Source organism: Protopterus annectens, chromosome 8.part0 (genome assembly GCF_019279795.1).
Source record: "Protopterus annectens isolate FY-2018-M chromosome 8.part0, PAN1.0, whole genome shotgun sequence".
Classification (NCBI taxonomy): domain Eukaryota; kingdom Metazoa; phylum Chordata; order Ceratodontiformes; family Protopteridae; genus Protopterus; species Protopterus annectens.
In genome coordinates this window covers 1,260,769,860-1,260,794,336 of record NC_056741.1, presented here as the reverse complement: position 1 = coordinate 1,260,794,336, position 24,477 = coordinate 1,260,769,860, and the positions used below count along the sequence as shown (strand labels likewise).

The 24,477-nt window shown below is 47.7% G+C and overlaps 1 protein-coding gene across 1 annotated transcript in view; it reads right to left on the bottom strand.

Moving 5' to 3' along the window:
* Positions 1-24,477, bottom strand: part of LOC122808457 — a 1,306,749-nt gene that overhangs the window by 491,964 nt on the left and 790,308 nt on the right. The window contains exon 3 of the mRNA XM_044079417.1: positions 11,017-11,138. Within this exon, the coding sequence (XP_043935352.1) occupies positions 11,017-11,138 (122 nt within the window). The remainder of the gene's footprint in view (positions 1-11,016; positions 11,139-24,477) is intronic.

Genomic DNA, 24,477 nt, shown 5'->3' with positions numbered 1-24,477 from the left:
CTGCAGGCCTCCTCTGTTGCAATGGCTGCATCTTCCATTAGAACCTCCCCTGCCTCAGGGGTAAGTTTCCCCTAGTGAGTCCTGAAAGGGATCATGTAACTTTCAGAACCACATCTTTTTACCTCCATGATAATTCCAGGAAAAAGATCTCTGCAGAGTAGAAAAATGTATTCCTACAGCAGACAAGGTCTTTCAATTTTGCTCACTACAGGAGAGTGCTTCTACTATTGTAGGACCAAACAAGGAAGATCCACCAAAGGGAGCATTGATGAAATAGGACTTGGAAGAGCTCCGCGAAGTTGCATAAGCGCATCCAGGCATGTCTCCTGATGGCTATGCTTGAGCCCACCACCCATGAGGAACCATCAGCTGCATGAGAGATAATCTCATGGATGCAAAGGATATAGATGGAAGGGTGGCCAACTGAGAAGTTAGTTGTTTATGCTCTTCTGTCAACATGGACCCAAGAAGAGATTAGCAGAGTTCTTTACTCAAGTCTCTCTGAAATCTGGTGAAATGCACCAAATAATTACGCAAATATAAAGCAAAGGTTGCTCAGGTGTAAACGCACTTTCTAAACCTGTCCATAGTCCTGGACCCTCTGTTAGGAGGATGGACAGAAGAGCTCTGTTCTGCTAGTTCTTTCTTAGTGGCCGCTGGCACATCTATGGCATCCACAGGAACTCCCTTACTCCAATTAAGTCTGTCTTTAGGTGGAGCAAGAAATTTATCAGGGTGGTGAGGGATGGGTTCTACAGTATCCAGGTCCTTCCATGCCTGGAAGAGACAAGGTCTATAAGGTCATCCACTGGCAGAGTAACCCAAGACATAGGTGGGTTGAACCAGAAGGCTTCTAGGAACACTGACTCCAAATGGGAAGGGGATTAGAAGACCATCCACCTTTCTGGCTAAGGATCTCTAGAAAGTCTCCAAAGGAGACGTCTTCTAGTGCAGACCTTGGGGATCCCTTCCTTTCATCAAAGTCAGTGTCTTCAGTTAAAAATTCCTGAGGGGAATCTATGTGCCTTCTCATGTACAATCTTTTCCAGGGGGATCTCTTCATTGGGATGATCTGGAGAGGTATTGGAAATTAGGAGAAGTTCCTGCAAAGGAACTTCCTGGAAGCTCAAACAGGCTGGCTGCCCCTGTGGAATAGGTTGATGAGGCTCTGAGCACTGATCCGAAGGTAGTAGGGTGGTAGGATTCAAAGAGATAAGAGAAGATTGGACTCTCCACCATCTCAAAGGCAGAAGGACCAGGAGAAGCCATTGCTGGCCTCATCAGAGTCAAAGCTGCAGGCACTGTTAAGCCCCAACCCTGCCTGGGCTCCTGCCCCAAAGGAAGAATCGGACCTGAGCTTCCCAGTACTGAGGTGCCAAGGGGAAGTGACAACTCTGAAAACCTCAGAGTCAAAAACACCCCCCCCCCCAAATCCAGTACCAAAGCTTTGGCTCCAAGACTTGTCCTGCCCTAATGGGATCTGCACTGAAAGAGTCAGGGACGCAGTTGAGATGGAAGATCTAGCTGTCCTCAAATCTAACACATCAACTCTCAGAACATTCAGATCTAAGAGCTCTGAAATCCCTGGATGAATTGGGGAAGGAGATACAACTGGATGAGATACAGTTTGGAGGCTCACAGATACGATGGGAGACAAAGACAGTGATACCCCAATCTGAATCTGAACCCTGAGGAACTTCCTCATCATCCTATCCACATCTGCCTCGGAAAGACATCAAGAGGACCTAATAGAGGTTGACGTATAAGGGGGACATAGCATTCTCTTTGGAGTTTCTAAGAAGGGTGATCAGAGCCAGGGGGAAATAATAGGCTCTGGTGAAAAATAAGGGTTCCAAGATCAAGGAGATTTGAGAGTCCCCGATCTTGGATCCGAAGATGTAGGATCCGATCTTTTAGGTTGTTTAGCTGATGGCTCTGAGGCTGCTACAGGTTTTGGAGATCAGGAAGAAGCGTTTTTCTATGTTCACTGGACTCTGAAGAGGGTTGCTGTTTCTTAGTTGGGGGGGTTGAGCCCTAGAGACAGAAGCAACAGTGGAAGAAGCAGATGCAGGCAGCAGCCCTTTTAACACCAGTCTGTTGCGCCAATTGCTTAAGGCCCGAGAATTAATACCTGGACAAATCTGACAAGAGGTTTCAAGGTGGGCTGAACCTAAGCAATATAAGCACTCCCTCTGGGCATCAGAATTGGGTATCTTATGCCCACAGGAAGTGCACTTTTTAAAACCTGTTGGCTTTTCAACCATATCCAGAATCCAGAAGAAGGTAAAACAATTAGAAAGAAAGATTTTTTTTTGAAAAAAGAGATAGAAAGTAAAATATACCAGCAATGCTATATAGGAAATACTCCATGAATGGGTAGGAAAAAAAATTTGCAGGAGGATAAAGAAAAAGAAGAGTTTACCAACTACGGTAAGGAGAGTACCCATAACAAAGGAGCGGGTAGGAACAAAGGACTTGAAATCCTAATGCAGAGAAACCCAATAAAGAAAAGGGAGGAAGGGTGAAATATAATGCAGAAAGGTATAAGAAATATAAAAGTCTTCTATTTTAACTCACGAAAAATATAGAAACAACATCCCAAAACTCAAGAAGTGCAGAAGCAGCAAACGAGATCTGGGGTATTACAGGGATCCAAGGCAAAGGGAAGAGTTCAAGAGATGGATCCAAAAATCTAACTAAATACGGCCAAGCTGGATCCAAGACCCATAAATTGAGAAATGAATGAAAATGACAACATCAGATCAAAATTTTCTGTCAAATACAGCTAGCAAACTTTGTACATTCATTGCACCATAAGGAAGATACAGATTCCTTACAATTCAGTCTGGTATTTCATCAGCACCAGAGGTGTTCCAAAGAACTCTTGCACAGCTAACAGAAAGACTGTATGGTGATACAAACATATATAAATGATCTATTAGCTTGAGGTCAAAAACAAGAAGAATGTGACAAGAGACAGACAACAGTTACTGAATAGATTAAGACAGCCCAATTTCACATTAAAAAGGAACCAAGCGAACACCACGTTAACTTTTGAAAAACATGTACCCCGGCTGCCAGGAACTCAAGACAACTTAATTTTATTAAATAAAAACACAGTTAGCCCTTTCGCACTAGTACATGGACTTCATCAGAATAAATTACATTAAAAATATTGATTCTTAAATAGTAGTAATACCCCCTCCCTGTCCTTCCAAAATCAACATTCATTGGACCACCATTAATGAATTAATTATAAAATCGAAACAAAAGATCTGAAGTAGGCAGACTTCATTTGTCTGCAACCTGTGGGTATCGGATCCGACCTCGGATCCGAGCCGGCATTTCAAAAGCTTAGGATCCGAGCTCCTAGCTCCTCCCTCTTACCCATAATCCCTTGCCAAGCCCTGACTGACCTCAGATTTCGTTTGCCGCTTTCAAGTTGCGACGGATTCCAGAGCTCCTAGTACAGATAAGCTGTTTTTGACAGAAAAATTTTCAAAAACCTTAATTTTTTTAATTTTATTAGTTAGAAATGATTGTGTTAGGCTTTCCTCTCTCTTTATTTTAAACTTTTCTCGGGTTTTGCGTAGTTTGTGTGTGTGTGTTTGTTTGAGGCCTGTTAGGGCTTAAAATGTCTGAAGCCCATAAGGCTGTGTTCTCCAAATGTACCGAGTGTGGTCATAAGCTGTCCCCAGCGGATGGCCACACTCGGTGCGTTAAATGCTTGGGGGTTGAACACCTGTCATCTGGTTGTACCATTTGTGCAGGGTTCAACCCCCGAGCTTTGAGGGAGCGGAGGTCGAAGCTGGTGCTGGCGGGACTTCTCCCTCCAGATACCGCTTCGGCTTCTGCCCCTTCTACTCAGCAAGCAGTTGCTGTGGGCTCTCCTCCTCCGGCTGGGACTCAACCTCCCTCTAAAATGCCGGAGGAGAGAGAGTCTTCTAGGGAGAGAGAAGAAGGAGAGGCACAGGGAGAGGCACCACAAACGGAGAGCCGAAACCTCCAGTTCGGCTCCTCCATCTAAGCGGGCCTCCCCTGTGCCTTCTAGCTTTCCTCCTCCTCGGCTCCACTCCCCTCGGTTCTCTCCTGGGCCCGAGGAGGAGGAGGCTAGCCCTTCAGCGAGGTCCCCAAGGCGGCTCTCTAGGTCCGCTTCGGTGGCCTCCACCAGATCCACATTCTCCATGAGTGAAGTAGATATGGACCGGATGATGAGGAAATTCATCCAGGCCCAAATGCAAATGGGAGTGCTCCTAGCCCCCCCCCACCCGGGAGGGCTTGACCCTTTTTCGCCTTTGGCTCCTTCTCCGACCCATACCATGGGTTCGGAGCTGTCGGCGCCGGGCAGAGTTGGATCCGGGGGTGGGTCGGATCCGATAGGTCGGCGCACCTCGGATCCGTCCCATCCCTTGAGTGCTTCGGGTACTTCGGACCCAACCTCTCGGAGCCGAGGACCGAGCCTCGGGTCCGAGGGAGCTAGTGTGTCTTCGGCTCCGTCTAGGACGGAGCACACGTCTCGGATCCGACGGTCTCGCTCGGCTCCGATCCGCAAGGCCGGATCCGAGTGGGGGTCGGCTCTCGGGGTTTAGAGAAGCTGGCTCCCCCTCGGCCTTCGACGTAGTGGAAAGGGCACTGTTGAGGACTACCGGACCCCCGGTCCCTGCCACGGCTCCATCCCGCACTCCCTTGCAGTTGGGCCAGGCCCCCACCAGCCGGTCCCAGGGACAGCCCGCCTCGATGTCCCAAGTAGTTCCCTTGGAACATCCAGCTGCGGAAGAGTACTCCTCGGACAGCCCCCCCGAAGAAGTACCTCGGAAGCGTAAGTGCAAAAGGAGGCACATGGACTCCCCGAGTCCGTTACCGAAGACACAGACTTGGATGAAGGGGAGGGCTCCCCAAGGTCACCCCCTGAAGACGTCTCATTTGGAGACATTATGGAAATGTTGAGGATCAGGGGGGGGTGGTCTGCCCCCAAGGCCTCCTCAGACGAGTCTGTGTTCTTGGAGGCATTCAAGGCGGGCCCATCTACCTCTTGGGTGTCCCCTCCTGCCGACCCTCTGGTGGACCTTATATCCATCAGAGCGTGGAAGGATCCGGACACCGTTGAGCCTGTACCTAAGCGTCCTGACCGTATCCTTTCCCCTCTGGCGGACTGCACTCACTGGAGCAAAGGCCCCCCAGTAGATGCCATGATGATGGCTGCAGCACTAAGAGGGAGTTGGCCCAGGAGAGTCCCTCTATGCATCCTCCGGGCAAGGAGTCCCGCTCGATGGATCGCATTGGGAAGCGAGTTTTCAGTTCAGCAAACTTCTCTTTGAGAGCGCTGAACTACATGGCACACGTCATCAGGATGCAGCGGGATCTGATTAAAGAATACGCTGCATCTCCCCCAGAGTCCATGTCGAGTGAGGATAAACAGGTATACTCCACCCGAATGGCCACTCTTAGGTCAGTTTCGAATACATCTATGCGGCTGCTTTCTCACGCTACTGAGGGAGCCGCTAGAGCCAGCGGAGCAGGCCTAGTCATGAGGCGACAGGCCTGGCTCCGCCACTGTGATTTTGCAGAGCCCTTCAAGGCGACCTTCGCGAATGCCCCCTTCGATGGTTCTGCCTTGTTTGGCAAGACTGTTCGCGAAACATTAGTCCAGAGCGAGAAGGACGGGAAGACGCTGTCTGCCGTCGGAGTCCGCTTCTCAGCTCCCCAGAGGTCCTTCTCGAAGAACCAAAAGGGACAGAAGAAGATGTGGTTCCGGAAATCGCAGCAGTCCCAACCTGCTCCGGATAACCAGTCCTTCCGTGGCAGAGGAGGACAGGGAGGTCGCCGTCCTAGAGGCAGGGGGGCTCCTAGCAACTTTGGGTCCAGAGAACCTTTCTCTGATAGGCCCACGCAACAGCCCTGAAGGGTTGCCCGGCTGTCCGTCTCTGGAGGCAGTCGGGGGGCGTTTTTCGAGGCACCTGACTTCTTGGGAGTCCATCACAACAGACCGTTGGGTGCTTCGTGTGATATCCAGAGGTTATACAATTCCCCTGTACAAGGTTCCCAGATCTCGCAGCCTCCCAGATGTTCCACCCGACCAAAGGGAGGCAGCAGCTATCGAACTCGGACAGCTGCTAGAAAAAAGAGCTATCCAGTGCGTCCCCCCAGATCAAACCGGGTCAGGGTTTTACTCCAGGTTCTTTTAGTGCCAAAGAAAACGGGGACTTAAGACCGATCTTAGATCTTTCCCTGCTGAACCTGTCAGTAACCAAGCAAAAGTTCCGGATGGTCACCCTTCAATCTATACTCCCCCTCTTGAGGGAGAACGACTGGATGTGCTCCATCGACCTCAAGGACGCGTACTACCACATTCGCATGGACAAACGGTCCAGGAGGTTTCTTCGCTTCCGGCTGGGAGCCAGTCATTATCAGTTCAGGGCCCTTCCCTTTGGTCTCACCTCAGCCCCCAGGGTGTTCACCAAGGTCTTAGCTGTTGTAGCGGCCCACCTGAGGCTCCAGGGATTACAGGTCTTTCCGTACCTGGACGACTGGCTCCTGACGGCATCATCAAGGCATCTTCTGTGCTCAGCCAGGGACTACTTTCTTCGACTAGCCCCAAGGTTGGGCATCACTGTCAACTGGGAGAAATCTTTGCTGCACCCCACACAAGTTATAGATTTCATAGGAGGAAGGCTAAACACCAGGTCAATGCGAGCCTTCCTCACTCCAGACAGAATTGCCAACCTGAAGTGTCATGTAGCAGCAGTCCTGCAACCATTTTCTACTGCAGCTTCGGTCCTGAGGGCCCTAGGTTCGATGGCGGCAGCTATCCCGCTTCTTATTCATGCGCGCCTACGCATGCGGGTTCTTCAATGGACCCTTCAGGTTCAGTGGTCCCCTCTCAGTTCCCCTCTCAACTCTCCGATAGCGGTCAGCAAAGCGTGCAAGGATTCCCTTCTTTGGTGGCTTCTGTCTCCGGAGCCCCTGACAGGGAGACCTTTTTGTGCTGCTTTTCCCCGAGCCACAGTGACCACGGACGCTTCCTGCCTCGGGTGGGGACATTCTGCAGGAAAGATTGTCCAAGGCACGTGGAACCCCACAGAGACGTCGTTGCATATAAATGTCCTGGAAATGAGGGCGGTGCTCCTAGCGTTGCAAGCACTTCACCACGTTCTTCCTTCAGGGACTATTGCGATTCAGACAGACAACATGTCGGTAGTCTGGTACATCAACAAACAGGGAGGAACCAGGTCCTATCCCCTTTGTCGAGAGGCCATGAGAGTCTGGGAATGGGCAATTTCCACCAAACGCTTTCTGGTAGCAACGCACATTCCGAAAATCCAACATCCTTGCGGACAAACTCAGTCGCACCATTCTGTCACCTCACGAGTGGTCTCTCAATCCTCAGGTAGCGAAGAAGATTTTTGCCGTTTGGGGCAACCCTGTTGCGATCTTTTGCCTCTCCCTCAAACGCCAAATGCGACAATTTCTTCGCTCTGCTTCCCCCACCAGGGGAATTCCCGAGAGATGCGCTGGTGCATGCTTGGCCTCCCGGTCTCCTTTATGCCTACCCTCCACTACCTCTGAGGCAGAGGCTTCTGCAGAAAGCCAACAGTTTGGGGAGCAGAATGATTCTCATTGCCCCGTTCTGGCCTCGTCAACCCTGGTTCCCCTTTGTATGGTCTCACAAAATCAATCCACCCTGGATTCTGGATCCGATTCCGGATCTCATCTCCCACCCTCTGGGAATTTCGGTTCCCAATCTACACACCCTGAAATTAACAGCTTGGCTGCTCCAGTTCCATCCTTGATTAGGACTCCCGGTATCTCGTCACCGGTCAAGGCCATTTTAGTGGCAGCTCATAAACCTTCCACCAGGCAGGTTTATCGGAGTAAATGGAAGAGATTCTCTATTTGGGCGGTTCAGAGAACTTTGGATCCTTTCTCAGCACCTATGTCAGCAGTGCTGGATCTTTTAACAGATCTCTTTCATCAAGGGGCAAGTTCTTCCACGATTAAGGTACAATTGGCAGCCATCTCGCATTATCACATTGGTCATGAGACAGCTCCCTCATGACGGCTAAATTGTGCAAACCTTTCTCAAAGGGATTTTTTTATTGAGGCCTCCAGTCAAGGAGATTGTACCACCTTGGGATCTATCCTTAGTTCTGCAAGCCCTTACTGCTCCTCCCTTCGAGCCTGCAGCTTCTACAGACCTAAAGTACCTTTCCTGGAAGACTGCCTTCTTAGTAGCTATCACTTCAGCCAGAAGAGTGTCTGAACTTCAGGCTCTATGCGTCAAGCCTTACCTTTCTTTCTTTCCAGATAGGGTGTGCCTCAGGACCAATCCATCTTTTCTTCCGAAGGTCTCTTCAGAATCTAATATCAACCAGTCAATCAATTTACCTGTGTTTTTTCCCAAGTACTCAAACAAAGGAGAATACAAATTGCATTCTTTAGATGTTCATAGACAATTACGATTTTATATTCACAGAATAGCTGGTCACAGGCAATCAGATCAGCTGTTCGTCTCCTTTGCTAAATTTGCTTTGGGTAAAGCAGTGTCTAAAGTCACGCTATCTAGGTGGATTGCTAATTGTATTCTGCAGGCTTATGACACTTCAGGTAGACCTGCTCCACAGAGGGTTACGGCTCATTCTACTAGGGCAGTCTCCACGTCAGCCGCCTTTAAGTCCCGTGTGTCATTGGATGATATCTGCGCTGCAGCTACTTGGGCCTCGCCTCATACCTTTATTTCTCATTATAAAGTGGATGTTGTTTCCAGAGGAAGAGCATCCTTTGGCTCAGCGGTGCTCCGGAACATCCTTCCATGACGGCCGCCCAAGATTCAGGTAGCTGGGGACTCTGTCCCACAGGTTGCAGACAAATGAAGTCTGCCTACTTCAGATTTAGAAGTTATGTACTCACCATAACGTTCCATCTGAGTAGGTGACTTCATTTGGATGCAACCATCCCCCCCTCCATCCCCCTGACCTTTATAGAGCGAGTATTTATGCTTTTGTTCATGTACTGTAGTCAGTATTATTTAGGCAAACTCAATCTGAGGTCAGTCAGGGCTTGGCAAGGGGTTATGGGTAAGAGGGAGGAGCTAGGAGCTCGGAGCCTAAGCTTTTGAAATGCCGGCTCGGATCCGAGGTCGGATCCGATACCCACAGGTTGCATCCAAATGAAGTCACCTACTCAGATGGAACGTTATGGTGAGTACATAACTTCTAATTCCCTCCAGTTGCAAACTATTGAAAATTAAATAATACCATAAATGATTGGTTGATTGATGGTGATGTGAGCATGAAAAATAATTTTAAATCTTTAAGAAACTATTTAGAGATGCACCATTGATAAATAATATAAGAATAAGCCAACTGTGTTGCAAACAGATGTCAATCAGACTGGTATAAGAGTTGTGATCCCATAAGAGAACAGATCAGCTGCTTATGGGTCAACAGTATTTACAGATGCCAAAAAAAGATATACTTAGATAGAAAAGGAACTGTTGGCAATAATGTATGGATGTTAGAAATTCCTTGAATGTGCATATGGTAAAGATGTTCACTTGGAAACAGGCCACAGACCCTTGCAAAGAATATTCAAAAAATGTTTGTACAAGGCATCTCTGAAACTGCAGATAATATTATTTTAATCTACATAACTGCAATCAGAAAGTAAAATGCAGACCAGGCAAAATACTTTTAGTAAAGTATATTTGCCGGAAACACGTGAAGACTAGATATAACAAGAACCAAAAATTCATTGGGTAATATTAAAGTAATCAATGTCAGAAAAATGGTGAAATTATTTAAATGCTGTAGCCACTAAATGCCACTGCAATGAAAAGATGTTCTGAGAAAAAAGTAGTTAAGGACAAACTAACTTATTTTGCTTTCAGTGGGAAAATATGTTGTGCCTAAAGCTTACTGTTTAATGCTGACAAAATTATATTGAAAGAAAGAGCAAGAGATAAGATTTGTTAGCCAGGAATATCAATTCAGATAAAATAATCAAATGCAAGTAATCATGGTTATACTTAATCTCTCTATTCCAGGGCCTCGGGGTTATTTAGCAGGGATACTGAATGGGCATGAATATGACCATGTCATCACATACATAATAGTGTAATGAAGAAGTTATTAAAGAAAAAAATAGCAGGAAACTACACACAGACCCTCTGCATAGGTCAGTGTAGATGTGTGCATGAGAAAGATAGTACTGTTGGCTTGAGGTTTTTCACTGTTTCCCTTCCACCTATGTCCAGGGATGGGTGGAATATCCATAGACGGATTGGAGAACTGCACTCCCCCAGGGAAGTCATATTCATACTGGTCGGATGGGATGAAGGTAGGTCTTGGAAGGCCAGAATACATGGCAAAGGGGGGGGGGGTCCAGTTGCCATTGAAGTCCTGCAGGAAAAAAGTTCTTACTAAAATTCTTATACATTTTCCTTAGATACCAGAAGATGATGCTGTCAATTCTGCTGTTGTCTATTTTTTATACATATATTTTTTATCATACTGCAACAAAATGAAAACATAAATTTGAAGATCTTAACTAAAGTGAATGCCTCTTGCCAGTGATATTATTTCAACTGAACCACAGGACACTTTATTTGAGATATAGGTCTTTCTGTCAAACCTGCAGACCAAGTGCATGCCCTGCCTCATGCTCCTCTATGGTGGTGCTACAGCCGCTCACCTGCTTTTACCTCAAAGAACACTTAACTGTCTATAGAACTTATCCTAACATTGCAAAACAGAAATTTACCCTGTTGATTTTCATTTGGAAAACATGAATTCTGTATATCTATCTGACAGTTGCTGCAAAATACTTTAGTGAATATCAGTGTGTTGTGCTTGGACTGGGGTTTACAGTATTGTATTTTTCAGGATATACACATATGTGCTGATATAATGTAACACTGTAATCATATCAGGATTATGATCCTTCTCAAACAAGCGTAAAATTTACTGCAACACAACTTGTATTTCTTTGCTGTCAAACAACATTCAAAGAAAGCCCTACCTGAGTGGGTGTGGCCTCACCAAACCACTGATGGTGATGACAAGTGACAGGACAACTACATATGTTACCTATGATGTTGCTATTTGCATACTTGGATTCTTGATTTGTCTCTTCTTTTGTGCCTGAAACAGAAAAGTCTTCATTTTATATAACACATGGTTGTTAAGACACACTTTAATATACTACATCTCACAAGATTTTTTCAGAAATTAAATGTTCATTGCTACTGTATATCAAATTAACAATAACTTGCTATCAGATAGTATGGTTCTTCATCAGTTTAACTACAAAGTTTTATCATTCAACAGTGAGGGTTCCGTACTTCAGGAAGATAGACTGCCAAAGTGGTACAGAGCCTCAGAAAAGCTCCAGAAAGCAGACATGAACTCGGTGTGGAAAAGCTAAAACAGATGAGAGACAAACAGTCATACCAATTACATTGGACAGAATCCGACATTGTAGATAGAAAAACAAATATAAAAAAACTGAGGAAAATATTTAATTCAGCCAAGAAGAAAAAAAATAAAGATTTTTATAAATAAATTAGGGGGGGGGGTTGGATCAGGGGTATTAAATAGAAGTCTTTCTATTGGCTGGGCTAAGATGGTATCCCATGCTGCACTGCTCTCTGTCCCCAGATCTAGTTTGCTGCGAGCACCAGCACTCATTCTCCAGGCATAACAACACCTAAGGAAAGGAAAAACAAACCAAGAATGAAGGGAACTCTGAAACCAGGCCTAACCTCCAGATCCTCCAGGACAGGGGAAGGAGGGGGGGTAAGTAAGAATGTGAGGCGAGATGGGCTACATACATTGAACATTATGGTGAGTACATAAGTTCTTGATGTTATGTAGTCCAATCTTGCCTACATTCTTACCCGTGGAACAGCGTCCCCAGCACCTAAATCCTGGGAGGCTCAGTGGAAAATACTCCTGAGCACTGTGGAACCAAAGGAAGACCTGCCCCTAGACACCACATCTAACTTGTAATGAGTAACAAAGATGTGAGGAGATGCCAAAGTAGCCGCAGCACAAATATCATCCATAGACAATCTGGCCTGAAAAGCTGTAGATGTAGATACAGACCGAGTAGAGTGAGCCTTCACCCGGAATGGTAAATCTTTTCCCCCTGAGGTATAAATGAAAGAAATACAACTGGAAATCCACCTGGACAACGTGACTTTGGAAACAGGAGACCCAATTCTGTTTTCCAAAAATGAAACAAACAACTGATCAGATTTTCTGAGGTCTTTCGTTCTGTGCAAATAAAAATGTAATTGTCTGTGCACATCCAATTGATGAAATTTGAATTCTGCCTTGTTTGAGAACTGAAGAAAAAACACTGGCAATTCAATAGATTGGTTAGGTTACTAACTGACGCTACTTTGGGAAGAAAGGAGGGGTTCGGTCTGAGAGAAACCCTGTCCTTATGAAAAATCAAATAAGGGGGTTTGATTGATAAAGCTTGAAGCTCCGAAATGCATCTGGCTGACGTGATGGCTACCAAAAAGACAGTCTTCCAAGTTAAGAATTTTAAACCACAAGTGGCTGCAGGCCCAAAGGGGGGTGAAGTAAGACCCTGTAGAACAAAGTTTAAGTCCCACGGCATAACAGGTTCTGAGACTGGAGGACGAAGTAACAAAGTGCTCTTCAGGAAAGCCTTATAGAGTCTATGTGCCATTAGACTAGGTTCATCTGCGACATGAAAGGTAGAAATCGTCACCAATTGGACTTTAATGGTTGTGGCCTCTGAACCCTGGTTAAAATGCATAGACAGGAACTCCAATACAGATGAAATTGGAGCTGTGTAAGGGTCAATCTTTTTGGCATGTGCCCAGATTGAAAACCTCTTCCATTTGCTGTAATAAATCTTCCTGGTCGAAGGCTTATGAAAGGCAGATAAAATATGAACCACCTCCGGCGAAAATTGGTGAAGCCTAACTAATGACGGAAGTGGAGTAGCCAGGCTGTCAACCGGAGGGTCCGAAGAGAGGGATGGAGCTGCCCTGACATGTGAGTCAGTAAGTCTGGTTGTGGGTCCAGAATCCAAGGAGCGTCCATGAGATAGGGATGGAGAAAGGAGAACCAAATTTGACAAGGCCAGTGTGGGGCAATCAGAATCATTTTGCTTCCCAAGGATTGCGCTTTCTGAATAACCTTTGACAGCAAGGGGACCGGAGGGAAGGCATATAGTAGACCGGAGGGCCAATCCTGGACTAGAGCGTCCCTGGGTGACTCCCCCTGAGGGAGGATCAGGGTGAAGTAGCTGCTGCATTTGGCATTGAGGGGGCTGGCAAAAAGGTCGCAGCAAGGTTGACTCCACCTGCGGAAGATCTGCTCCGCAACTTGACAGTTCAGGGACCACTCATAAGGCATCAGAATAGCTCTGCTTAGCCTGTCTGCGATCACATTGGACTTCCCCGGAATGTGCATTGCTACCAGAAAACGTTGGGAAGACACTGCCCACTGGCACACTCGCATGGCCTCTCTGCAAAGGAGATATGAATTGGTTCCTCCCTGCTTGTTCAGATACCACACCACTGACATATTGTCTGAGTGGATTGCAATTGTCCTGAAAGGAAGAAAACTCTGAAGTGCTTGCAACACTAGTAGCACAGCTCTCATCTCCAGGACATTGATATGCAGATGCATCTCATGCTCTTGCCATGTGCCTTGGACTGTCCTGCCTAGATAATGCCCCCCCACCCCATCTGGGAGGCATCCGTGGTCACCGTGGCAACCGGGGGCGCAGGAACGAAGGGCTTTCCCACATTGAGGTTGTCAGTGCAAAGCCACCAACTGAGATCCTGTTTGCATCTGTCTGTGAGTAGAATAGGGTGAGAAAGTGGAAGACGTTGAAGAGACCACTGGGCGAAGAGTAGCCACTCCAGGAGCCTCCTATGTAACCTTGCCAGAGGGACTAACATATCGTAGCAGCCATTGTCCCCAACAATTGGAGGACCCACTCTTCCCAGAGGGAGCAAGGCATAAACCTGTTGTAGGACTCTGAGTCTTTCCTGTGGTAGAAACGCCTGGATGAGGACGGTGTATAATTCAGCGCCTATAAAAGTCACACGCTGTGAGGGCAACAAGACAGATTTTTCCCAGTTCAATGTGATGCCCAACTGTTGACATAGGTTGATAGTAATGTCCCTGGTCTGAAGTAGTAGATGGCTGGTGGTGGCAGTAAGGAGCCAGTCGTCCAGGTACGGAAAAAAGAAGTTATGTCCTTACCATAACTTTCCATGTGGAGTGTTCATCTCACCTTTGTTCTTACACATGGGTGTCGGAGCCGATCCTCGGCTCCGAGTCGGCCGCTTAGCAAAGCTTTGCATCCAGAAGAAGCTCGAGACCAACCTACCTCCCACAATTCCCTCTGCCTTTACCTCAGATCTAGTTTGCAAAAAAAACAACACCAGATCCAGCAACAACAATGTAAATATCCAAAGAATACATACGTATACACAAGGAACGTAACTAACTCAAGCCAGTAGAACAACAGAGAGACCACTAGTGGGAGACAAACAGACCAGACATCTAAACTGGACATTCTTCCAGGCCTGAGGGTGGGAGGGTGGGAATGTAAGAACAAAGGCGAGATGAACACTCCACATGGAACGTTATGGTAAGGACATAACTTCTTTATGTGAGAGTGTTCAATCTCGCCGTTTGTTCTTACACATGGGTAGCGTCCCTAGCTCCGTAACCCTGAGTGACTCACGGAAGAACGTTCCTGAGCACAGTGGAACCAAAAGATGCTCTGTCCCTCGAAATCCTATCCACTTTATAATGAGTGATGAACGTATGTGGTTTAGAACAAGTGGCGGCCGCACAAATAGTGTCCAAAGGCAGATGAGCCGCATGAGCCAAACATGTAGAAACTGATCTAGTAAATGTCCCTTTGGTTTGGTGGGCAAACTTTGACTAGAAGCAGAATAAACGAAGGTAATACAATCAGTTAGCCATTTGGAAAGAGTACGCTTCGTCACTGCCATGCCCTTTTTGTTGTACGCAAAGGCTATAAAGAGTTGGTCCGCTTTCCTATGGTCTTTAGTTCTGTCTAGGTAGAATCTGAGTTGTCTATGAACATCCAACTTGTGCAACATATATTCCAGCTTATTGGAATGATTTTTGAAAAATGTGGGAAGCTCAATGGATTGATTAATGTTGTTAACTGAACAAACCTTAGGGAGGAAGGAAGGGTTGGTGCGTAAAGATACCCTGTCCGGGTGAAAAATTAAATATGGCTGTTTAATGGAGAGAGCTTGAAGTTCCGATACTCGTCTGGCTGAAGTGATAGCCACTAGGAAAAGAGTTTTCCAGGACAAGAACTTTAAGGAACAGGAAGAAGCTGGTTCAAAGGGTGGTAACATTAGTTGGGATAAGAGGAGATTTAGATTCCAAGGAGCTGTAGGAAACCTAACTGCTGGTCTAAGATGAAAAGAGCCTTTCAAAAAGGCTTTACAAAGCCTATGAGTCATAATGGGCGCTCCATTCTCTCCTACATGAAAGTTAGAAATAGCAGCCAACTGAACTTTTAAGGTGGCAGTAGAGGCCCCTTGATGAAACAGCATGGATAGGAACTCTAAAATCTTGTTTAGCGGGGCTACTAAGGGATCTAAATGCTGTGCAGTCGCCCAGTAGACGAAATGTTTCCACTTACTGGTGTAAATTTTAGTAGTGGAAGCCTTATGAGAGGCTACCAGAATGTCTTGAACTGCCGGAGAGAGAAGATCAGACCTGGCTAAGTAGGGAAGTGGAGCAGCCAAGCTGCTAACCTGAGGGACAGGAGCGACGGGTGGGGAGCTCCTGACGAATGAGTCAGTAGGTCTGGCACCGGGTCCAGAATCCAGGGCTCCCGTATTTGGTGAGCTTGAAGAAAGGGAAACCAAATCTGACGAGGCCAGAATGGGGCAATGAGAATTATAGTCCTCTCCTGATCCTTGGCTTTCTGGAGAAATCTCAGTATCAGAGGTATAGGGGGGAAAGTGTACAGGAGACCCCGGGGCCAATCGTGAATCAGAGCGTCCCTGGGGACATCTCCTGGCGGGGGTAACAGGGCAAAGTAGCTTCTGCATTTGGTGTTCATTGGAGATGCAAACAGATCGCAGCAAGGCTGGCCCCACTTGCAGAATATCCTTTCCGCTACTATCTGGTTGAGGGACCACTCGTGAGGTAACAGGATGGCTCTGCTCAACCTGTCCGCTATAACGTTGGATAACCCCGGGATGTGCGTTGCTATCAGAAAGCGACCCGTGGACTCTGCCCATTGCCAAATTCTCATGGCCTCTCTGCACAACTGGTAAGACTTGGTTCCTCCTTGTTTGTTTATGTACCAGACTACGGACATGTTGTCCGTTTGAACTGCAATGGTCCCTAGACGTAGAAGGGGGGAAAAGTGTTGCAACGCTAGAAACACTGCCCTCATCTCCAGGACATTGATGTGCAGGTTGTACTCTAAACTGGTCCATTCGCCTTGGACTGTCTGTCCCTGAAAGATGCCCCCCACCCTATCAGGGAAGCGTCCGTGGTCACTGTGGCTGTTGGTGTGGGTAACACAAACGGTCGGCCGCTGATGAAATTGCAATTCTGTAACCACCAAGACAGGTGTGCTTTGCAGGTGTTCGTAATGTGAATTTCGTGTGTCAGTGGCAACTGTTGGAACGACCATTGTGCGAACAGCAGCCATTGGAGAACTCTCATGTGTAGCCTTCCCATGGGAACTGCAATGAGGGAAGCTGACATGAGTCCCAAGACTTTCAGGACTAGTTTGGCTGGGGATTTTCTGGACAATAGTAGGAGAGATATGTGTTTTTGCAGGAAAGCTATTCTTGCGGAGGGGAGTCTTAGTAGCAAAGAACGGGTATCTAAATTTGCCCCTATAAATGAAATATGCTGCGAGGGCTGTAACGCAGATTTTTCAAAATTTATCGAAATCCCTAGCTGAACACAAAGGCTGAGTGTGTAGTCCCTGGCCTGTATCAGTCGACGCTCGGTGGTGGCAGTAAGGAGCCAGTCGTCCAGATACGGAAACACCCGGAATCCTAGGCGTCTCAAGTGAGACGCTACCACTGCCATGCATTTGGTGAAAACCCTGGGGGCTGAGGTTAGACCAAAGGGCAGGGCCCAAAACTGAAAGTGGCTGGCTCCCAGCAGGAAGCGCAGGTGATCTCTGGACGCTCTGGCCATTTTGATGTGGTAGTATGCGTCCTTGAGATCTATTGAGCACATCCAGTCGTCCTTCTGTAAAAACAGAAGGATCGATTGAAGCGTGACAATCCGGAACTTTTCTTTCTTCACATAGGTATTGAGATTGCTTAGGTCCAGAATTGGCCTCCAGTCCCCTGTCTTTTTTGGAACTAAAAAGAACCTTGAGTAAGTTCCGGATCCTCTTAGGTCCGCCGGGACTGGTTGGATGACTCTTTTTTCTAGCAGCTTTGATATTTCTATAGCTGCAGGTTCTCGCAGATGGGGCGGTACATCTGGGAATCTTTTCTGTGGTAACGGGGGAAATAGAAAGGGAATCTTGTAACCTCTGGTAATAATGCTTTTTACCCATTTGTCTGAAGTAAGGTTTTGCCAGGCCTGAGGGTATAAAGCTAAGCGACCCCCAACTGCCTCCAGAGCAGGACAGTCGGGCCTCCTCTCAGGAGTGCTGGAAAGGCTTCCCAGGGATGGTGTCCCTGTCGCCTTGGTTCTGTGGACCCCCTCTGCCGCCAGGGCGGCGTCTTCCACTTCTGCCCCCCCTTCTGCCTCTGGTGGGGGCATCACCCTGTGTGCTTGGGAAAGAACCCTGGGGTTTACGAAACCACATTTTCCCACCTCGTTGCCCTTTGGGGTACGGTCTGGATGGGGTGGAAAAACGGACTCCGACAGCAGACAGAGTCTTTCCCTCTTGCTCACACCGGGTCAGGGTCTCCTTCACTTTGGGGCCAAAGAGAGTGGCACCATCAAAGGGGGCGTTAGTAAAGGAAGACTTGAAGGCTTCCGCAAAGGAGCACAGGCGCATCCAGGATTGTCTACGAAGAGCAATCGCTGAAGCCGCAGCCCTACTCGACCCTTCGGCTGCATACGAGATGAGCCTCATGGACGAGTTTACAATAGACGTAAGGGTATTGAGCTGTGCTGTAACCTTATCTGAGACAGCAGCATCTGTACTACCCTGGAGGGTATCTCCCAACTCTTTGACTAGATCCCTCTGTAATCGTGTGAAATGTGTCAAGTAGTTCAGCGATCGCATGGAGAAAGTCGCTGAACTGAAAATGCGCTTCCCATATATGTCCATGGTCCTAGAATCTCTGTTAGGAGGATGAACAGACGAGGAAGATTCGGACATATCCTTTTTCATGGCAGCTGCCACCACCATAGCGTCCACTGGAACTCCCTTAGTGAGGTATGACTTATCCTGAGGGGCAGTTATATATTTGTTAGGCTTCCTGGGAACTGGCTCCACTGTGTCAGGTGCCTCCCACGCCCTCCGAGCAATTAATTCCATTAACTCGTCGAAGGGCGGAGTGACCCAGGAGGAAGAAGGGCGAGCACCAAATGCCTTCAGCAAATGTATTCACCAAATGCCTTCACCGACTCATCCTCAGAAGGGGGTAGGGCTTGCCAATCACCTCTCTGTTTCAGGATCTCCAGGATGTCAGAAAAGGAGACATCCTCCGAGGGTGATTTTGAGGACCCTTCTGACTCATCTAAGTCAGTGTCCGATGTTAAGGATTCTTGTGGAGAATCCAAGTGCCTCCTCTTGCACAATCTTTTCCTAGGAACGTCATCGGGGGGGACATCCGATGAAGCCTCCGAGGAAGAAGGGGCTCCCTCTGGGAGTGGCTGAGACACTGGTGCTTGACGCTTTTATGTAGTCATGGGTGCAGAAGAAGACAACGGACCTTTATGGGAGGGAGAAGTTGCTTCTGCTGAAGTGGTTGTCTGAGAAGAGAATACCTTCCTCATAAGGTCGAAGGCCCCTGGACCCTGAGCCGAGGAATCCCCTGGTTCCGAAGAACGCGGAGGTATCTCCGACGCGGAAGCCAAGGGCATCGACCCCGAGGACGGAGCCGAAGTGATCCGTGCCGAGGCGCCGAGAGGGAGAGTAGGCACCGAAACATCGGTTCGACTCTTGGTCCCGGAACCAAGGATAGATCGACGGCTCCGCGAGTCCGGTAATGGTTCCGACGGAGTCGAGGTCAACGGTGCCGACCGAGAAAGAGACGATTCCGGCACCAAGGGCTCCACTATCATCAGATCAACGTCTCCTGGCTCCAAGGGCTGAGTAGGCCTCGGAGGAGGATCAGATGGAGATAAAGGAAGGCCTTCGAGTCTCGACACTAACTGAGAGGAGACTGCAATGAGTTTGGACAGGGCCGTGTTCTCCATTAGCTTCTGCACCACACGATCTACGTCGGAGTCGGAGAGGGGCCTGGAAGACCGCGTTGAAGGAATCGAGGACGGTGCCGACCTCAAAAGAGCAGGAGGTGGAAGCTCCGTCACCGGTTCCAAGACTCGAGGCTCGGTGACAGACAGAAGCTCGACCCTCGGCCCCGAAGTCTGTGGAACCGGTGAACGAACCTTAAAAGAAGAACTCGGAGCTGATGACATGGGCTCCGAAGTCTTCGACTCCTTCGAGGATTTAGAAGCCTGGTCTGACTTGTCCAAAGCCTCTTGGAAGGCAGGCTTCAAAAGACCTCTGTCCATAAGCTTCCTGCGCCTATCTGTCATGACCCTTCCACTAAGGGAATGACAGATAGAACAGTCTTCCTGTAGATGGTGAGGGCCAAGACAGTAGACACAGGAGCTATGGTTGTCGGTGACAGACATCTTCTGCCCACACTGACATCTCTTAAATCCTGATTTAACTTTCTCAGACATTCTGTAAGAAAGGTAAGTAAGTAAGGTATTGTAGAGTATCAACAAACACTGTCAAATTAGGTGAGAAGTCACAGCAATAATATTGCAAGTATCCAAATCCAAGTTTAGTAGGTGGGGTAGGCCTTAGGTAAACCTAAACTAAATATATATGTATAAGTATACTATATATAACAGAAAAGAGATGACCAGACCACACACACACACACACACACACACACACACACACACACACACACACACACACACACACACACACACACTAAATATATGGCAATAATTCTAAAACTTCTCAAGAAAAAATCTTTGAAAGAAAGTTAGCTTATCTTCCCAGTTGGTCAGAGCTCTTCAGAAACGATGCGATCGGTTGCAGCGGCAAACTAGATCTGAGGTAAAGGCAGAGGGAATTGTGGGAGGTAGGTTGGTCTCGAGCTTCTTCTGGATGCAAAGCTTTGCTAAGCGGCCGAATCGGAGCCGAGGATCGGCTCCGACACCCATGTGTAAGAACAAACGGCGAGATTGAACACTCTCACATCACTTGGAATCCCTGACATCTCAAGTGAGCAGTCACCACTGCCATGCATTTGGTGCATTTGGTAAACACCCTGGGGGCTGTGGTGAGACCAAAGGGCAGGGCCCGAAACTGAAAGTGACTGGCTCCCAGCCAGAAGTGTAGGTGACATCTGGATGCCCTGTCCATCTTTATGTGGTAGCAAGCATGCTTGAGGTCGATGGAGCACATTCACACTTCTTTTACCAACAATGGGAGAATAGACTGCAATGTGACCATTCGGAACTTAGACTTTTGCACACTGGTGTTCAATCGGTTGAGATCCAAAATGGGTCTCAGTTCCCCTGTCCTTTTCGGCACCAAAAATAATCTGAAGTAAGTCACTAATCTGATTTGGTCTGAGGGGACATGTTGGATGGCTCCTTTTTCTAGCAGCTTTGAAACTTCTGATGCTGCGTAATCCCTTTGACTGGGTGGAACATCCGGAATTTTCTTGATTGGAGGGGGATTTGATGAGAAGGGAATGACATATCCTCCGGAAATTATTCATAGAACCCATTGGTCCTGGGTGATATCTTGCCAGGCCTCCGGGTATAATGAGATTCGACTGCCGACTGGCTCCGGAAATGCACAGTCAGGCCTCCCATCAAGAGCGGCAGTAGGGAGAACCACGAAAGGAATCGCAGACTCCTGAGTTGCGAGGGGCTCCTCTGCACCTAGGCCGGCGTCTCCCTGAATAACCACCCCCTCCCCTGTCTCTGGAGGGGGGCTCACCTTGTGCACCGGGAAAAAACCTCTGTGATTTCTTGAACCATATTTTGCCACCCCTCTGGGCCTTGGGATAAGGCCTAGAGGGAAGGGAAAAATGGACTCCTACGGCAGACAGAGTTTTTCCCTCCTGCTCGAACCTAGTGAGAGTGTCTTTCACCTTGGTTCCGAACAAAGAGAAACCATCAAACGGGGCATTGGTGAATGAAGACTTGAAGGCCTCCACGAAATGACAAAGGCGCATCCAGGCTGGCCTCCTAAGAGCAACTCCTGAACTTGCTGCCCTACTCACTCCCTCGGCTGCGTAGGAGATTAGCCTCATGGAGGAGTTTGCTATAGAATTGAGGGTAGACATCTGAGCGTTGACTGTCTGGGCCACTGCCTCAAAAATGTTACCCGTTAAAGTATCTCCAAGCTCCTTGAGGAGATCTCTCTGGAGCTGTGTAAAGTGTGATAAGTAATTCAGTGACCGTAAGGTAAAGATCGCTGAAGAAAACGTACACTTCCCGTACCAGTCCATAGTCCTAGACTCCTTGTTAGGGGGATGGATGGTGGAAGAAGTCACAGCTAATTCCTTCTGGGTGGCAGCTGCCACCACCATGGCATCCGCAGGGACTCCTTTGGATAGAAATTCCTTATCTGGAGGAGCAGACAAAAATTTATTGGGTCTCCTGGGGACTGGTTCCACAGAGTCAGGGGTTTCCCACACCCTTCGACAAACCAAATCCAGAAGCTCGTCGAAGGGTGGAGATGCCCAGGAGGCCGAGGGCTGAGCACCAAAGGCCTTCAGGAAGACAGACTCCTCCTCGGAGGGGGCTTTGGATGGCCAGTCACCTCTTTGCTTCAAAATCTCTAGGATGTTAGAGAAAGAAACATCGTCAGAGGATGACTTAGGGGACCCCTCCGATTCCTCGAGGTTGGTGTCTGATGTGAGAGACTCATCCTGGGAATCTATGTGCTTCCTCTTGCATGTTTTCTTTCTGGGTGGCTCCTCAGACAAAAACTCAGAGGGGCCCTCAGAAATTTGGGGACCACTCGTGGGGGTACCCTGAGGCCTTGGGGCTCCGCTGTCCAGAGACAGATGGCGATCAGAGACCTGCACTGTGTAAAGGACAGAATGACCGATCCGTATTATGCTGCTGACGACCTGGCCAGTGCGCTCCGCATGGCCTCAAAAGGTTGGTCCTCCCAGATCTGAAGAACGACCAGCCTCCGAAGCCGAGACAGGAGTCAGGCTTCCCCGCGCCGAAGCTCCGAGAGGGAAACTAGGAGCTGAGAGGTGTCCCGAAGCCTCTCCCTCAGGTCCGATCTAAGAATCCTGAGTCTTGAACCCCGTGGACGGCGCCGACGGGGTCGGAGCTGACGTCGGAACCGATAAGCCAGGAGGGGCTGTCGGAACCGACCTAGGGACATCACACGGAGCAGAGCACTCCAGCTCCGAAAGCTGAGATGTGCTTGGAGGAGGAAGTATCGATGCAGGTTGAGGGACCAGCTCCGGAGCCGACTGGGTCGGAGCTGAGAACAATTTTGCCAGTACCGGTGACTGAAGAAGTCTCTGCACCACTCTATCGACGTCCACATCTGATAAGGTCTTGGAAGATTTGGAGGATAGGGAAGGAGACTGAGACCTCCTCTCTGAAGGGGACCTGTGAGGAGGGGATACTGGCCTAATGCTAGGCGACCGGCTCCGAACAGGCTCCAAGAAAATTGGATCCGAAGCAGGTTCCATGACCACTGACACTTCCTGCAGCCCCAAGGACAATGGAGCCATGGATGTCAATAAAGACTTTGCTATTTTCTCTGGTGGCTCCGAGGAGACAGATGGAGCCGGAGATCGCTTTTTTGCTTTTGAAGATTTTGCCTTAGAGCTGGAAGCACTCTCCAGACCCTCCTCGAAGGAGGGTTTCAGAAGTCCCTTCAAAATCAATTTGTTCCTCCTTTCCTGAAGAATACGCGGACTAAAGGCATCACAGAAACTACACAATTCCTGGAGATGAATCGCTCCCAGACAGTACAAACAAACAGAGAGTCCATCAGTAATGCACATTTTATAACTGCACTTGGAGCAGTTCATGAAGCCTGAGGGCTTATGCTCCTTAGTATCTTTGGACATAGTTAACCAACAACAAGTAACTAACTGAAAACTAGACCAACGGTCAAACAGTCACAAGCGCGGGAACAAGCCAAACAGATGGAACACCACAAAGATCTCTAATTTAAACGATCCTCAAACACAAATACAAGGGGGGAGGACTAATTCCTCTAATTAAAATGGTTTTAGTCCACGGGAAAACTTTAGCACACAAGGAAAGCAAAGGGACAGACTAGGTCCTCTAACTGAAACGGGCCTAGCCCGTTGGAAACAGCTAGTGGGATACCACAGAAAACACAATCAAGAAAAAAACACAACTTTTTCACAATACAAACAAGAATATACACAATAGCTATTAAAATAGCTTTTTTGCAAAAAACATCTTTGATATAAGAAGAAAAAGGTACTTATCCACAGCCAAGAGCAAGACCACATCAGAACTACACGAGCGGCAAACGAGATCTGGGGATACAGAGCAGTGCAGCATGGGATACCATCTTAGCTCAACCAATAGAAAGACTTTGAGCTAAAAAGTATAGCCGAGTCGAAGCCGAATAAGAATGTAGGCGAGGTTGGACTACATAACATCATACATTTCAAGGAATTGCAGCACATCTGCAGACTGCAGACTAAACAGTTGTAAAACATCCCCCATAGGGGATGTGAAACCACCAACTAATGCAAGAACACAATAGGAATAACTGCTCAAATACACTGAGCCATAAAAGGAGTTTGAATAATGTCAGTAGCTGTACTTTATTTCAAACTGGTATGCTCAGAGAGGCTTAGCTCATTTGCACTACTGATTAGTGCATGCCAAGGATTTTATGTCATTTTTAATGGACAATACAAGAGGAGCAGATAAGGAATAATAAAAAGCTCCTCATTAGCCCTCTTTAAGAAAAATCTCGACAACTGGATGGGAAATAGGAAATTCACCCCAGGGATCACTTCTGTGGCTCTGCTAGACAGGGGCGCAGGAAAATAACTTTCTTGGGTGGCAAAAGCCAGGGAACTTTTTTGGCTAGTCTTATATAGGCCCCAGGGCCGATAGCCTAGTACCTACTTATGAACCTATGAATAAGCAGAAAGGAAGTAGAATATAGTCCATATCTCTTAACTTCCTAGCTCAACAATTGCAAATTAATCCAGAAATAAATTAGGTTAGAAAGTATCAAACTCCATGGCATAATACATATATTGATGATAGGAATGTTTACTTT